The sequence below is a fragment of the Tilletiaria anomala genome, assembly GCF_000711695.1.
Source record: "Tilletiaria anomala UBC 951 chromosome Unknown K437scaffold_48, whole genome shotgun sequence".
Lineage (NCBI taxonomy): Eukaryota > Fungi > Basidiomycota > Exobasidiomycetes > Georgefischeriales > Tilletiariaceae > Tilletiaria > Tilletiaria anomala.
The window spans coordinates 61,096-76,437 of NW_013546974.1; the positions used below are offsets into that span (position 1 = coordinate 61,096).

General features: G+C 56.5%; 6 protein-coding genes across 6 annotated transcripts; 2 read left to right on the top strand and 4 right to left on the bottom strand.

The window, feature by feature from the left end:
• Positions 1-735: 735 nt before the first annotated feature.
• On the bottom strand, positions 736-3,716 carry K437DRAFT_129793 (uncharacterized protein). The gene is made up of 7 exons (XM_013387464.1): positions 3,571-3,716; positions 3,386-3,480; positions 3,176-3,313; positions 2,989-3,106; positions 2,570-2,904; positions 1,058-2,503; positions 736-977 (listed from the first exon to the last, which is right to left on the bottom strand). The coding sequence occupies exons 1-7, from the start codon at positions 3,602-3,604 to the stop codon at positions 960-962; spliced, it is 2,184 nt and encodes a 727-aa protein (XP_013242918.1). The 5' UTR covers positions 3,605-3,716; the 3' UTR covers positions 736-959.
• Positions 3,717-4,036: 320 nt separating this feature from the next.
• K437DRAFT_129830 (uncharacterized protein) lies at positions 4,037-6,110 on the top strand. The gene has a single exon (XM_013387465.1). It carries the CDS (start codon positions 4,162-4,164, stop codon positions 5,824-5,826), a length of 1,665 nt encoding a protein of 554 aa, XP_013242919.1. The 5' UTR covers positions 4,037-4,161; the 3' UTR covers positions 5,827-6,110.
• A 66-nt stretch (positions 6,111-6,176) lies between these two features.
• K437DRAFT_274453 (uncharacterized protein) lies at positions 6,177-7,088 on the bottom strand (the record flags this gene model as incomplete). The annotated part of the gene is made up of 2 exons (XM_013387466.1): positions 6,400-7,088; positions 6,177-6,318 (listed from the first exon to the last, which is right to left on the bottom strand). The coding sequence occupies exons 1-2, from the start codon at positions 6,999-7,001 to the stop codon at positions 6,177-6,179; spliced, it is 744 nt and encodes a 247-aa protein (XP_013242920.1). The 5' UTR covers positions 7,002-7,088.
• Positions 7,089-10,088: 3,000 nt separating this feature from the next.
• On the bottom strand, positions 10,089-10,331 carry K437DRAFT_207749 (uncharacterized protein; the record flags this gene model as incomplete). The annotated part of the gene is made up of 1 exon (XM_013387467.1): positions 10,089-10,331. A coding segment is annotated over one exon (243 nt), but the record flags the coding sequence as incomplete, so codon positions are not given.
• Positions 10,332-12,860: 2,529 nt separating this feature from the next.
• K437DRAFT_256893 (uncharacterized protein) lies at positions 12,861-13,570 on the top strand. The gene has a single exon (XM_013387468.1). The coding sequence runs from the start codon at positions 13,099-13,101 to the stop codon at positions 13,324-13,326; it is 228 nt and encodes a 75-aa protein (XP_013242922.1). The 5' UTR covers positions 12,861-13,098; the 3' UTR covers positions 13,327-13,570.
• Positions 13,161-14,984, bottom strand: K437DRAFT_256894 (mitochondrial carrier). The gene is made up of 3 exons (XM_013387469.1): positions 14,566-14,984; positions 13,658-14,392; positions 13,161-13,583 (listed from the first exon to the last, which is right to left on the bottom strand). Exons 1-3 carry the CDS (start codon positions 14,719-14,721, stop codon positions 13,575-13,577), a joined length of 900 nt encoding a protein of 299 aa, XP_013242923.1. The 5' UTR covers positions 14,722-14,984; the 3' UTR covers positions 13,161-13,574.
• Positions 14,985-15,342: the final 358 nt, after the last annotated feature.

Here is a 15,342-nt window from a genome sequence, read left to right on the forward strand (position 1 = left end):
AGCACTAGCTCCAGCACGCTTGCATCTGCATACCTCTCCTGCAAGCCCCCCAAGCCCCCAGGCGCTCAGCGCCCAGGGCCTAGCCAGAGAGGAGCGAGGAGCGAGGACAGAGGACTTGGCCTCTACAAGGTTAGGGCACTTGATCAGACTGCACACTGCGCCTTGACACTCTCGGGCCTCGGAACTGAGTCTCAAACAGGGGAGTCCCATTTGCTACGCTGTTCCGGACTCTGTCCTTCCGCTCCTCGTTGGACGCTACCCCAATGAGGACGACGGCCCGCACAGGAAAGGCGTCTGCCCTCTGTTGTAGTAGGGTTATGTGTTTGAACGACAGCTGGGACAACGACACGCACTCATGCGTGGCCAAAACGGGAGCCAGATCCATCTTTGCTCGCCCGTCTCATGTCGGCGGCCCATAAAAGGCCAGAGAGCGCGCTGCATCAGCAACGCTGTCTGCCTTGAACCCTTGGACTTTTCGTCTTTGGCCACGCCACGCTATGCTAGCCTCGTGAACTGGGTCTCTCACCGCCCGGAAATAACGCTGCGCATTGTGCCTAGCGCGCAGTGCTTCGCGCAAACGCTAGTGCCGGCGGCCTCACCCGCCGCACCTTGTCCGCTCCACGACGGGGCAGCGACGTCTCCGCATCCTCCGCTTAAAAGTGCTCGAAGACGACGACTCGCAGTCGTGCGCGAGAGAAGACATCGCGCCGTCCCCCCGCCGGGCTCATTCCCGCGCTCTGCACATCTCCCACAGTGTGTCCCATGGCGGGCTTCGCGCCCCGCGCTCAAGGTTGAGCAGCACGCGCACAGGGTCTTCCGTGGCCGAAACACTGGCGCTGGCGCTCGGATTGGCTGCGTAGCCTCGCTCTCGTTTCCTACACATGTATCAAGCAGAACGATGCAAGCGGATCCCATCTGTATGTTACAAGCGCTTTCCCCCGCGAATATCTGCATTCCGATCAGAATAAGGCTTCGTACTGTATGTGTGTGAGACGCACGCAATTCAGCATACTTCGTCGGGCATGCATGTGCCATGCTCAAGTGGACAGAGACTCACCTTTTCTATCTGCGTCGCTTGCATCGCTTCGTCATCCTCCTCATCCTCGTCGTCACTTTCCATTTCGCTGTCAGCCAGAAGCGTGCTCCCCTGCAGCAGCGGCAGCGATCGTGTAGGCCGTGCGGAGTCCTCCGGCAATGTCTCGTCCAGCGGCTCATCCCCCAGGCTTTCATCGCCACCCGCTTCCTCAGCGTGCGATGATGCTTCACTCTTCGGCGCACCGATCGTCACGATGGCTTGGTCCATCATTGCTGCGGAAGACCGAGGAGGCGTAGCACCTTCCATGTCGAGCTGCACGCCGAGTAGCTCGTTGCTTGCGTCAATCGGCAGCGGCTCGAATTCATCCAGATCCGCATGTGTCACATCCTTGGCGTTAGGCGCCTTCCCCGGAGAGCCCGCTTGTTCATGTAGTACTACCGCATTTGCGCTCGGGCTCATATTCCCGCCTGCATGTGCGCTACTGGCTGCTGGCGTTGCTTTTGGTCGAGGTCGCAGTCGCAGGCTGGAAGCCGAAGCAGCTGCGGCCATCGAGCCTTCCGCAAGCGTCTGTGCGATCGCTGCCAGCTCCCGCTGCTCCTCTTCCATTCTGCGTCGGCGCTCCTCTCCACCCTCCTCCTCGCCTTCCTCACGTTGCGCCCTTTCTGCAACGCCTGCTACTGCCTTTCTTCCAGCCACAGAGTGAAGGTACAGCTGTGACAGGAGCTGCGAACCAGGCTCTTTCTGCGGCTGCTGCGTTTGCGTAGCTCTCTCATAAGCCTCGAGTGCGTCAAGACCCGCTTTGTCCGCCTCCAAGTCATTCGCATCCGCTTCATCATCGAAGGGTATGCCCTCTGTCGCCATGGGCGCTGTGGTAGCTTGCGAGCCACCGCGGAAGAGCGGCGGTGCGTCGTGCTCTTCACTCATCCGGCGGGCATTGTCATTCTGCATCTGCGTAGACTCCATCGGCGTGCCCTGTTGAATATTCCCCACTCCTCGTGAACTCGAGAGACTAAGATGCTGCGAGGCCTGGCTTTCAAGCACCGTGCGCAGCGAGCCGCTGTCGAGCTTCGAGCCCCTCACTGAAGACGCATGAGCTCGCGCAGCACCATTGTCGTTCGCGGGCATCCACTGGCTTGTTGCTGCCCTACTCGGCACTGTGAACTGGCTTCTTCCACGACTGAGCACTTGGCCATCGCCGCAATTCGCGTTCGTCGCGGCGTTGTTGTCGGCGGGGGCAGCGGCTGCGCGAGCTCGTGTGGTGTTGGGATTCTGGCGTACCTCCTCTCCTGCTCGCGCTTGCGCAGTGCTTTGGTCGGCTGACTCGGTCACATCGTTGGTAGAGGTGGCGAGGACGGTCACAACGCGCGCCCCTTCGGATGTTCGCAGTTCGACAAAGAGCGGCTCCCCTCCCTCGCTGAAGCGCAGGTCGACCGGGACGCTGAGCGTTTCGGCAAGTGCTAGCGCAGCCTGCACCAAAACCGCTCAATCATGAGTCAGGCGTTTCGCACAGTGAACGGAAGCAGTTTGGCTCACCCTAAATTCCTTCAATGCAAAGGTCAGCAGCTCTTCTCTCTCGACGTCAAAAATGTCAAGATCGTCTATGGCTACCTTGAGACTTGTCTGAATGCCCCTCTTGCATTCCTCCTTGAGGGTGGGAAGGTCCTCATGTTTAGCTTTGAGCAAGCAGACATCATCGTAGCACCACAAGGTCACCTCGCCGAATCGCGTTGAAGTCGAAGCACTTAGAAATTGATCGAGCCATGCCTTTGACGTCTGAGGTGAAAGCCGGATCAGGTGGGGTCCCACAGTTCCCATAGGTACCAGCCCACGCCTTGCTTCATATGTTAGTGAATGTCGAATATTCAAATCTGCATGCGTAATGAGTAAGAGCATACAGTCAGCCGTCCAGCGTCCACGGTGACGTATGCTGAATGTATTTAACTGATGCGCACTGGTGTCATAATTCAGGCTAATCTCGATGCGGTTCTCGCGATCATCTTCTTTAATGTTCAGCTCGCATTCAATCAGCTGCTTGCTACTAGCTTTACTCCTGAAACAAGATTGGAATGTCTGCAGGAGAACAAATGTTAGAACTAGACACCAAGAGCCTACTTTGACGTTGGCGGCACTTAGACCTACCCTCGCGGCCATCTGCGCGTCAATCACTTTCGCCTTTGCGTCCTCGTCTGGTTCTATGAAGAAGCGGCCGAAGAAGCGCTCCTCTAGAAACACCTGACACAGGGCGGATCCGGAGGAGTTGATTACGGTGAAGCGGACCTGGTGGAAGAGCCTGGGTCAACGCTTGCCTCATTTGAGCGCTTGAATGGGAGCCTTGAGCGTCCCACCCACAAAAGGTGCCGTATTCGTGCTTGTCTCTCCAGGGTTGGCGTGCAGGGAGAGCACATCGCCGAAGCGATTGAGACAGTTGATCGCATGATTCAGAACTGCCCACACCAAAAGACGGCATTTATCCGCGTCAGCAGGAGTGAATACCGAACGTTAAATGGCACATTCTTGTACATCCAAAGACTGACATTTGAGCCCAGAATTGGGAAAGGCCGAATTCATGCTGCGTCGATGCGGGGGAACCTGCACATGGACTCGATGTGCTCGAGTCCCGGGTGATGTGAGTGCGTGCGCACCTTCCGGGCGTCAGATCTTATAGGGTCTGTACCTGAAGGGCAGCAATGGATGTCAAAACCCAGCATGAGAAAGCATCATGCCGCTGGAAGAGCGAGATGTGAGATCGATGAGACTCCATCAGCGGTATAGAAGCAAGTGTCACCCTGGTCATGGACTCATGCTACATACATACCAAACGAAAACTGAAGAGAGCAACACAATCAACACATGCGCAAGCGCGGTCGCTTATTATGAGTCTAGTTCTTTTTATAGTTCCACACTTCCAGAACCATTGTGATGGTGACAGGATGCGCGCCTAGTCTCACCTCTCGCAGCTGGCAACTTTTGATCCCCTCGAGATGAGCTTGCTCAGCGAAGCGTAAGCAGCAGAGAGTAAGACCGCGACATCTGGCTTGCGGCAAAAGCAGCTGTTCACATTGAAGGAAGCGAGAGTCCAAAGGCGTCGGTAAAGGCGATCCCGTCCTAATAGAAAGCGAGCAAACATGGCTGACTACGAAGCGTGCGACGAGTATGACCCAGCGTTTGACGCACATCACTACGATACGGCCGGCGATGAGTTCCAAGAGACTTTAGCCGACTCATTGGCCGGCTTGGGAGATGAGCTTGTAGGCATGGGCATCTCACAAGATTCACTCGGTGGTGTAGACGGTATGATGGGCCTGGGTGACTCGCTAGGCGCCGAGCTCGAGCACGAGCAGCAGCATGCAATAGCAGACGACTCGGACTCGGCCTATCATCACCTCTCGGCACCTGGCACACCGAAACGCGATCAGATCGTTCAGCGCCAGCAACACCAGCAGACATCAGGGGCAGGTCCGTCATCGCGACGGTCACAAACCCCCCAACGGACACCCCGAAAGGGGAGTGGCATGGAAAGCTTGGCAGACGAGCTAACCGGCACCACCTCGCCGGCACGACAACCACGCAGGGACAAGCAGCGCTTGGCAGAAGCTCTCAGAGTCGACCTGGACGAGGACAGCCCGAAGGCCCCCGCGCCTGGCGCTGATGGAGACTCGTTAGGCGCCGAATTGGGGCTGGCAAATGGCCTTGTTGCATCGATTGTGGACACGATAGACGAGTCAATGGAGGAAGCTAGAATCGCACGGATAGAAGCGCAACAAGAAGCGGTGCGGGAAGAGCTAGAAGAAACGCTACGAATGACCGATGCATTCTTATCCAAGCTCAAGGAGCGCAACACGATACGAGTGGCACAGCAAACATCATCAGCCTCGATAGTAACAGGCACAGCCCCGGATGACACAGGGGCTCTAGAAATCAACGCAGCTGCTATTCTCCGACTTCTTCAGGATACCACCAAGGAGCGAGAGGCACAGGTACGAGAGCTCAAAGAGATGGGTATTGCATTCGCGAGACCCGAGGCGGAGTGGCAGGCGGCGCTCGCAGACGTAGCTGGCATTGGTGACGAGGCAGATCAGTCCATCGATCGCTCAGCACTCAACCCAGAGGAAGTAGACTCGCTCGGCTTTGCGGCTATTGGCTCTTCCTCGGGCGACGTGATTCCGCAAAGTGATGGTGCCAGTGACATTTTCTCCTCGGGCCCACGAAGGGCTGTGCTCCCGTCTTCCACCGCGAGTTCCTCGAATAAGCACGCGTCGATGGCAGCAGCAGTAGTACAATATCCACAATCGCACAAGTCGACGACAGCGTCGCAGATGCACGACCTGCAAGCGTGCACCGAATCGCTCATTTCTTCGCTCGGCACAATGAACGAGCATGCGCAGGTGCACAGGGCCGCCATGAACGACGCATCGAGGAAGCTGCGCTCGTTGCGTGCTGTCCTGACGCAGTGGCGCACAGAGATCGACGGTGTTGCGCGCAGTCGCGCCTGGATCGAGGAGTGGGAGAGCAGTGACGGAAGCGGAATGCGAACTGAGTCGGTGCCTTCCGACCCTGCATCGACGACGAAAGTAGCGATAAAAGAGGCCATGACGCCTACGAATAGGAGACCGGAGGATATCAAGGCATGGACGCAGCAGCAGCTGGAACGATTTGAAAAGATCCTCGGCGATGCGGAAGTGAGAGCGAAAGAGCTGCTCAAGCCTATCAACATGCCTTCCAGCTTTGATGCGAGTATTTCAGCGGCGGCTGCAGCGTCACAGCAACATCAAGTTCCCATGTCGGCGTGAAGGAAACATCGATCATCCTCAAGTACAATATCCCTGGCACTATCACCTTCATCATTGCAAGACAAATCCATCCAATTCCAATTCAAGCGCACTGTAAAGTATATCCCGGTATCATCTTTGGCACAAGAATCGAACAATTAGACATCGACTGGCCTGCCATGAAGTCCTACGTGAATAAACACGCTGATACCTTATCGATTGAGATCTCCTCTGCTGCTGCCTACTCCGAGCTCGCCGCCCGATGCACGTCAAATTCCAATCGCGAGAACGTGGCGCACCTCAACGCTGACGTGCATCTCCCTCGTCAGTGTGAGCGTATTGTCAGCTCAGTGCTCGCTTCGCATCCCCTATCAAGTTGGACCGACAAACGCGCCGAGCGATGAATTCAGATACGGAAGCATCCTGGAGCACGCGGCAGGCGCGTACGTGGCGCTCTTGTAGCTCTGCAGCAGGTTGATGAGGCTTGCTCTGCGGGTAGGCTTTTGGCCTAGACTGCGTGTGCGGCGAAATGTGGGCCGCGCGGACAGCTGGTCGAGTAGCTCTCTGGTATGGACGGGTACAGCAGGAGCTCACAAAAATGAGCGCGTTGACGAAGGCGAGCTGCCTACACCATCGCCGTCACTATAGTAGCACATGCTCTCGTTTTCTAGTGCCGCGACAGAGCTTGAAGCGTTGGGGGTCTTTGACGAAGCGGATGGCGGTATGGAGTTGCAAGAGGTGTACGTGCCAGGCGACGTGTCCGAGCGGTTGTGATGACTGGTGAGGAGGCGGTCAACGTCTGACCATTCGTTAACGCCGCCACTGATGCTGTCGTTTATACGGACAGACGGCCGCTCTGAGCCCGTTACATCGAGCCATGCGATTTCCTCCTCTTCCCTTTCCTCCTCTTCCCTTTCCTCCTCCTCTTCAATCACTTTGTCGATCAAAAACGTCGCGGTGTATGGATGACTGGCAGCGCGGCCCAGGAGCAGAAGAGCCACACACTCGAACACAGATGTCGATGGCGGCAAAGAGGAGGGTATGGCGAGGGGGAATTGGCCGACGTCATGCTCACCGCCCCCTTCAACTGCATTCTTCCTTCCTGCACGCAGATTGGATGTGAAGTTGTGTCTATTCGGTTTGGCTGACGTATAGCTGGCCGAACGGTCACCGAGGAAGAATCGCAGCGCGGTCATAATGCTTGCAGCGGCTTCCTTCGGAGCGGAAGAGCGGGCGAGCTGTGCCTCGTTGGGAAAGGGGAGCGACAGAATTCAACCGAGCTTCCGGCTTATACGTCTTGGAGCGAGCTCGCCTCGGGAACCCGTCGCATTCGAAAGAATGAACGGCGTTGGCAGCTTTTTCATAAAGCTTGACGATGGCTGCTGCTCGCAACTGCTGAGATCGAACTTCGAAGGACTGCCCGACGCAAAGACAGCGTGCAAATAATCGGTCTGCTGACTACATTGTCATTATCGCAGGTCACTTGCCGAACGGGCGCACGGACGACTTCCTCAAATAAAGTAGATAAAGATGCGGTCGAACGACGCACGCCGAGCGTCCCGAACCTTGCCCTGAAGAGCCCAGCCACTGTGATGCTTATTCTGACCGTGTAGATCCTTCAGCGTAGTTAGCGATTAGGCTCATTGTCTCATCTAGTCGAGCAGTCGGGCTATATATCCGCAAATCCACAGCATGAGTCCAAGCGACGAGTAGTTCATACATGTGCACATGATTACCTAGTCGAGCCTCTCCGCTCTTGCCTCATGCATGCCTATAGGCAACTGCAAACGAAATCTACCGTACTTTTCCTTGAGCTGCTCGTGTCCATGCATCCGGCACCGAACTTCAGAGACGGTGCAAGCTGCAAATCGACACAAACAGCGAGTATCAAAGCTCGGTTCAAAAGGGTACACGGATGGGATTAAGCTACATTCGATCTGATCCTGACCTTTTGATCTGAAATGCGTGACGCGGAGCCCTATTGCGCTGATCAGCACTCTTTTTGCTGTGTGCGAGGATTCTGCCGACTTCCGGTATGCTCGTATGCCAAGAAAGAGTCGAGGGCTATTGTGTTTGCTGCGTTCGCATGAGCGTGCCGTTGCAAGAGCGATGCAACGTATCTGTGTGGCGTGTATGCATCCCTACTAGGCGTCAATTCACATGATTCACCGCGTGTGAGGGGAGAGAAGTGGTGTGTCCAAAGGATGCGTTGCAAATTGTACGACATCGTCGCTAAAGCCTCTTCGATCCCCCTGAATGAATTTTTTGAACAGGGTGCAATGAGCGATGCGGTGAACTGCCCGCATTGAAACTAGGATTGCGGGGGACCGATGCGGGGTATGCAGAAGAATGCGTGCAGAAATCACACAGCCGTTCGAATACTAAAAAGCAGAAGTCGTAAGCTGGCCTTCGGTCGAGAGACGATGGGATATGACCGTAGTCACGGTGTAAGGAAAGGCACAAGACGTCAGGTGGTGGATCTGGAGAGATCGCCGGTGTGTGTGTCACGATCATTGCTGATGCAATGATCAAAGAAGCTGACATTGCCGCCCGGGAAAAGCGATGGCGTAGGAAGCGGCGTGAAAGGCCCATGAACAAGCTGGTGCTGGCGACCCCCGTCATAGGGGTAGGTGAGAAGCCGCTGGCCGACGGTGTGTCCTCCTCAGCATCTGCTGTAGCGGAGGCACTTAATAGGATCGTCATCATTGTCTCAGCGAGGTCGCTGTCGACACGCTCAGGATACCCGGAGGGGCCAGCGGGTGGAGCGAGGGCCGCACAGGCGCCTTGTGGATCAAGGGAACGGTGAAGCGCCTGTGCGCGAAGAGGCCTTGCACGCTTGCGTCGCCAGCGCCTTCCTTCGGCTCGTCATTGCCCACACCCTCAATGCTGGACGTCCGGATATCCGGAGCCGACTCAGTCGTGCAGCTGTCCTCCTGTAGCGTGAGTGGGCGCTGTGGCTCGACAGTGGAAGAATCGCCAGCGCTCTTGTCAAGCTCGAAGCCTTGCAGAACAGCAGGCGAGCTGAGGCGGTGCGCAATAACAGCTTGCAAAAACTGCCCTGCTGCCGGCTGGTCGGACCTGAACTCCGTGTCAAGGTCGACTGGAACATGCTGCGCGGTCGGGTGCACGATCAGAGGCGCAACGTCGACGGCACGGATGGCGTCGGCAGTGGTGAGAGCCGGCTCGTCGAACGGGAACTGTGCAGCAGCTGGCATCGCCGCCTCGATAAGGTTCTCGTGCTGGTTCAGCTCGAATGTGGGCGAAATCTGCACGTCAACGATGCTCTTGTCGACAGCGAGATGCATGACAAGGGGCGTGCTGCCGCTGCTGCTTGGGTCATTGCTACCCCTGGGGGTGCTGTTTCCACCAAGCGTCGATCCCTCGAGGAACGAGTGCACACACCCGTGCTGATCGTCGTCGACTTTGGAATCCTCGACCCCAGCGGACATGGCAGACCTGACAGACGTGTCGTCGCACGAGGAGCTAGCATCATCAGATTCTCCCGACACGTCTTGCTGTTGCTGCGGCAGCGACTGGGTGTGGAACTCTTGGTGCTTCTCCAAGACGTTCGCGTTGATCAGAGCGAGAGATGAAGTCATGCCTGGCGTGCTGCTCATACTGTTGCTGTTGTTGCTGCCGTCGCCGCCGCTTGTGATGGAGATTCCGCTAGCATCGCTGCTACAGCTGCCGACACGGGCAACGATCTGGTCGATGCGCGTGTACGCCGCGGCGGACGTAGGCGCGGCGGTTGTGACACTGATGGGCGAGCCGGTGTTGTTGACCTTGTTCGTTCTGGTGACGAGGACCGCGCCGGCCTTCTTGAGGCTCTCCTTGGTCTGTGCTTTGAGCTGCTGCTCGAGCAGGCTCGGCACACAGATGCCCGGGTGTTCCTGGAATTGCTGCGCGAGCGCGTCTTTCTCGGACAAGTTGCCCGTGGTGCCAGACGCTGAGGAGGAGGAAAAGGACGACATCGATCTACTCTCGATCGCCGCGGCACGTGGTACGTAGAAAGGGCGCCGTGCAGAGCTGGGCGTGGCGGATGGAAGCGGCGGTATGACCTCACATGTGCGTTGACGAGACACGTAGCCGTTCCTTCCCTTCTCAATCACATCAGTCTCATGCTCCTCCAACTGGTCGCCGCCATCGACACGCTTCTCGAGCGTCTTCTCGAACGGCTCGAGCATAGGACTGGTGATGCTGATGGGGGGGACGCAGCAGGAAGCTCGGGCCGCGTCCGCCTGTTGCGCGAGCGGGCCGATAAAATGGAACATGTGCTCGAAGCGCACCGGCTTGCTCATGCACCCGTCGAAACCGGCCGCGCGGTAGACCTGCTCGGGCTTGGGGCCGACGACCGTGGTGACGGCGACGATGTGCACATCACGGTTGGCAGGCAGGATGCCCTCCTTGCCTGCGCGGATGCGGCGCGTGCAATCGCCACCGTTGAGGTAGGGCATCTGGATGTCGAGGAAGATGACGTCGTACACGCCAGTACGCAGAAGTTGCAGCGCTTTCAGGCCCGAGTCGACCGCGACGGGGGCGCATGCGAGCAGGTGTGCGAAACGGCGCTTCAGGAGAGTCGACAGGACTGAGGGGAGGTTGCGGTCAGAAGTCACTAAACAATACTGTTCCAAAGAGATGGAGAGGGACGAAGGCTCACTGGATAAATTGACCTGGTTATCATCGACCAGCATCACTCGGAGTCCGTGAAACGGCTGCGCTGGCGTGGAAGACTCCAAACCAATACTGCAAGAGTCTTCCTCTTCAGCATGCTGCTCGTTTGCGCTCATGAATGAGGGAAAGCCCGTTTGCACCATGGTGTCCACATCATCGGTTAGAGCGCGCTCGTGCTCTTTGGACCGTGCCTTTTTGGTGCCCTTGCCGATTTCCAGCTGCGGACTATGATCCTGCTCCTTCTGAGCTTGGAGAGATGAATCGCTTCGGGAAGCGTAGCCTTGGCGCTGCTCGCAGAGCAAAGGTTGAACGGCAGAAGGCGAAATGGTCAAGCCGACATTGCACGACGAGTGAGCTAGAGTTCGAGGTGGCAGCGACTTACAAAATAACAATTGCGGCTGGCTTGGGGGACCAGGTTGGATGGGCGAGCGAACGGTCGCTGGACCGTGCACAAATTATGGTTTCAAACTGCCGAAGAGACCGTGGGTGAGGATGCAACAACACCGTTGCCAACCTTGCTGAGTCAGATAGCTCGGTAACTATCCCAGTCGGTAGTACATAGCTGCCTCTGCACGGTACCGTGTTGTTAACCTCCGTACGTACTCTTGAGAGTAAATGGAGCGCCGTTTTGAAACCCCGGGAATGGGGGCGTCCTCACAGTGCTGAGTGAAGGGTGACGCCGGGAAGAAGGGGGGGACTCGAAGGTGGGGGGATCCCTGCGCAGAATTGTGCGACTGAAGGGCGGAGAAGATGGATACCTCTTGAGCTCAGAAGCTATGCAGCTGAAAACGAGTTGAGATCCAAGGGAGGTGGATGAGGAGATTGGGTGAGTGGTGCTAAAGATGGAAGCGATGCTTGCTGTCAAATGTAGGAGACGGATGGCGGTGAAGCGCTCATATCATTGGTGGCCACGACGCTGTTTATCTCGCCTTACCCCCTGCCGATGGCGGCGGCTGAACGAGCAGCTGGCTACTCCACGAATACACTACAAAGGAATCTCATCAGCTTGACTCTCGTACTTGACGCGTCCCGGATCTGGCATATCAGCTTGGCCACTCTCCTCTCAGCAAGGAGCTATGTGCAACCTCACCGGATCGAGTCAGCAACGCAATCTTTTTTGCAATGGTGCTCGGCTAAGTACCACAAGACTGTTTAGCCTTCGGCCTGTTGACACGGCCAGGAGCTCAGCAAGCAATGCGTAGATAACTGCAAGAACAGAGGCCGCAAGGGCCACCACCGCACTCCATGGCTCGCCATGGGCCCTATCACCGACACACTCGATGCGCTGCTGAGAGAGCAGCGCGAAAGCACAAGCGCCAACGGGGACAAAAGCGGCGCTGTTGGCTCTGCAGTGTGGGAAGTGACCAGTATGGACATCATAATGTTCTGATTGGACCCCGTTGAGCTAAGATCATGGGGCTCGGAGGCACGCCTGTCTCACAGCATGTGAACTCAAGAGGAGCGGAGAAACTGATAACGGGAGCTGGGCGAGCTCAAGCCTCAAGGCTGCGAGCTGAGGGTGCAGCTGACGATCCAAGACAATTGCGAGACTTGTTGAGGGCCTTGATTGTATTTAATAGCTGTCCCTCGCTGCATACTCTTTGTGGCGGATCGATGGATCGAAATCTTGGTTCTCGAAAGACGAACGAGGTTGTGTTGTTGGGATCATTCTTGAACATATGAGATCAGCTTTAGATTGCTGAGACGCAACACTGGAGGCAGGCAGCCCCTGTGGCAGTTGGAGGGATTGCGCCATGGGCACAGTCTACTGATAATCTAGTATGGGGGCACTCAGACGGGCCTTTCTGATGCGGCTGGCCAAGACAGCCGCCCAGGCTTTGTTATAGCACTTGCCCGGTCCGGTCATCCGGGCGTTCTTTTTTCTTTTTGGCCATGTAGCCTCGCAGCTTATCGTCCTTGGTCTATCCTTTCCCGACGCAATTAGCCAAAGGTTATGTGCGCGATGGACTACATATCTGGGCAAACTTGGACTATTTTGTGAAATATTGACATTCCCTTGCTTGGATCGGGCGTGACTGCCTTCACCCAATGCGCCGGAGGCCAAAGTCGTCCTTCTGTCAATGCTGAGGAGTCGACGCGATACAGTACGACCCAGGAAGGAAGGTGTATGTTTGTATGTGAGACCTCCCTGGTCAAAGCTGTAAGAAAGAGGGGAGAGAAGGGGAGGGAGCGGGGACAAGAGCGACGGCTTTTGGACGTTTTGGTCCAATAACACTCAGCTAGAAGCGTGACGCGGCGGAAACATGCATCGTTGCAGTAACCTAACGGCAAGCCACATCCCACCACACCGTTTCCGCGCCCATGCCGCAAGCGCCAAGGAGGCTTCTTCGCCACCGCAGGCCATTTTGACAAGCAGGAGAACGGAAAGGCCCCCGCTCCTTGTCACTAGGCAAGCAGCATCGCATAGGACGCCCAGAGACTGGCTGGTGAAAGGAGGATGCGTGGTCTGGGGTGCTCCCAGGTAGCCACTCCGCGCAAAGAACCCGGCTCTTCGTATGCAAGAACATATATATGCATCAGTTGCGCTTCACACTCAGCACCATCTCATGCCCTTGATGCCGCGGGTACCCCGGCGCATTCCACAGTGATCGTGTGGCGACAATGCGAAGATGCAAAAAGTCAGAAGCCGGTAATGTTGCAGCGGTTCTTCTAAACATGTTGCAAGGGTTTCATGATTGCGGCTTGACGCTTGTTGTTGCTTCATTAAAGACACGCGAACATCGACATGCTCGCTGGCGCACCTTTCGCACCAACCTTGGGGGCCGTGCGCATTGGGACGCGGAGTCTCACTTTTTAAAAGGAGCGGTAACGTACAAGAAGTCTATGTGAGCTCTCGCAAAGCGACCGTGCGGAGCATGTACCTGTGCCGCTTGCCCAGCTGAAGGTTTTGATGCAAGCATGGATCGTCAATGACCTGTGCGGTATGAGAGACTGGGAGGGCGAGAGAGAAGGCGGAGAGTGGTGGCATATACCAGACGCGTCGATGCGTCGTGTGATTCCATGACGCAACTCGCGGCCGGAAAGTGAGGAGTCACGGGCCTACTATCCGCGACCTCGACCGAGCAGCATTCTCGGCTTTAAATGTACTGTGCAATGCAGAAAAGGGAGGACAGGTCAGAGTTCTGGAGCCAGAACATTGCACCACGGCTGCAGTGCTCACTTGGCCAAAGAACGGAATGAGTGTCTGTGCGAGCGTGAAGCTGAACACGAGCTTTGGCCCGACGACGAGGATCTTCGGGGTAAGGCCCTTGAAGAAGGCACCCATACCCTCGTGCTTGACCATGTCTTTAATGATGGTCACGCCACTCTGGTTGGCCTCAAAGTTGGCATTCTGGATGCGCGTCTTGACGACGTCCAGTGGCGCTGCGACGGTGATCGATGCGACCGCGCCACCAATGGAGGCGACAAAGTTCTGCCCCCACGTTGCGTTGTTGAAGTCCTTCAAGCCGAACATGTACTCCTTGGTGAACGCGCTGCCGCCAAAGAGGGCGAACGAGCCAGGCGCGTTGCGCGCGGCGGTCCATCCCCAGCCGCGGTACAGCGCAAAGCCCTCGTCAGCGACGATGCGCAAGAAGCCTCGCGATCGGAAGGCTTCAGGGTTGGTCTGGCGCTTGATCTTGAGCACGTCCAGCGGCAGCAGAACTATCTCTCCGATCCCAATCAGCGAGCCGGCTGTGGCAGACATGAGCGACTTGCCGTTGCGCTCGCCGAATGTCCGTGTGAACCACGCCTTGTGGTTGTTGGTAAGATAGTCATTTGCGTATGGTTGCCCGCCAAACTTGTACACCCGCTGCAGAACCTTGTAACCCGCTGCGTAGCCGAGGCCGGGGAAGAGTGAGAGGAACTTGGCTCCCGCCGGCGCCGATGCCTTTTCTTTAAAGATAACATCGGTGATCTGCAACAGGAAAGAACGTTTCAATATGCGAAAGCGCGGGGATGCTCGCGCGCGAGAGCATGGCCGAGACCCGGTGCGCCTTCGGACTGCGATAGAGCACTTCATCGCCTTCACCAGTTCACCATTGCGCCTGAAAGACTTTCTACAGGATCGCAAGACCGAAAGTTACGCACCTGTGCACCCTTGACCTTGTTGCTCATCAACCTCTTAGCGACAGTGTCTACCGGATGGAAGACAAACAGCTCTGCAATGCCTGAGACACCAGAGCCCAGGATACGCGCATTTGCGGATTCCTTGTGCTTGCCGCCTGCTGCCAATCCGGGCGCCATTTTGATGTATGCCGCCGTTACTTTTGATGAAGATGCTAAAGGAGCCGCACTACGCCTTCAAGAGAAAGCAGATGGGGGAAGACCTAGGCAGGATGTAGATGGGAAGGTGCGGTGGATCCGCGCTGGATACCCCGTAACGAAGGCTTACTGGTGTACCGCTAGTGACCTCGCGAATAAGATTTTCCGGCAGCTTCCGAGCTTCTGGATAACAAGCTGAGCCAGGTGATACCACTTGCGATCCGTACGTGCACCGATGCAATGAGGTCGATGTGCGTTGTGCAATGCATAGCTAGCTGCCTTCTTCTTGCTGTCTTCGCCAATCGCAGATACCATCCAGATTTTTTTTGGAGAGCGGAACAGCTGGCACGGGCACGAGAGCTGTGTCTTCACTCCCAGCTACTTGACACATACACCCATCGACGAGGGAACGGAGATGTCAGAGCGAGCTCATATCCCATCGAAGAAACACCCGACCACAACAACTAACAAAACAATATGGCATCAATTTGGGTACCCTGGCATACCAGAGGCCTCGGGTATTGAGACCCTTGAAGCAAAGTCGCGGCTTAGCTCCTTGCAATCATCAAGGACTCAGGGGGGTCGAGCAACGCAGCTGCAAGA

What these genes read in the sequence shown, in the direction of transcription:
- K437DRAFT_256893 (XM_013387468.1), top strand. Translation starts at nt 13,099, where the DNA reads ATGCGAAGATGCAAAAAGTCAGAAGCCGGTAATGTTGCAGCGGTTCTT.
- K437DRAFT_129793 (XM_013387464.1), bottom strand. Translation starts at nt 3,604, where the DNA reads ATGAATTCGGCCTTTCCCAATTCTGGGCTCAAAT. An exon ending in ACGCGCAGATGGCCGCGAGG is followed by an intron (nt 3,107 to 3,175) that starts GTAGGTCTAAGT and finishes GTTCTCCTGCAG; the next exon opens with ACATTCCAATCTTGTTTCAG. An exon ending in TAGCCTGAATTATGACACCA is followed by an intron (nt 2,905 to 2,988) that starts GTGCGCATCAGT and finishes TTACGCATGCAG; the next exon opens with ATTTGAATATTCGACATTCA.
- K437DRAFT_129830 (XM_013387465.1), top strand. Translation starts at nt 4,162, where the DNA reads ATGGCTGACTACGAAGCGTGCGACGAGTATGACCCAGCGTTTGACGCA.
- K437DRAFT_256894 (XM_013387469.1), bottom strand. Translation starts at nt 14,721, where the DNA reads ATGGCGCCCGGATTGGCAGCAGGCGGCAAGCACAAGGAATCCGCAAAT. An exon ending in ACAAGGTCAAGGGTGCACAG is followed by an intron (nt 14,393 to 14,565) that starts GTGCGTAACTTT and finishes TTCCTGTTGCAG; the next exon opens with ATCACCGATGTTATCTTTAA.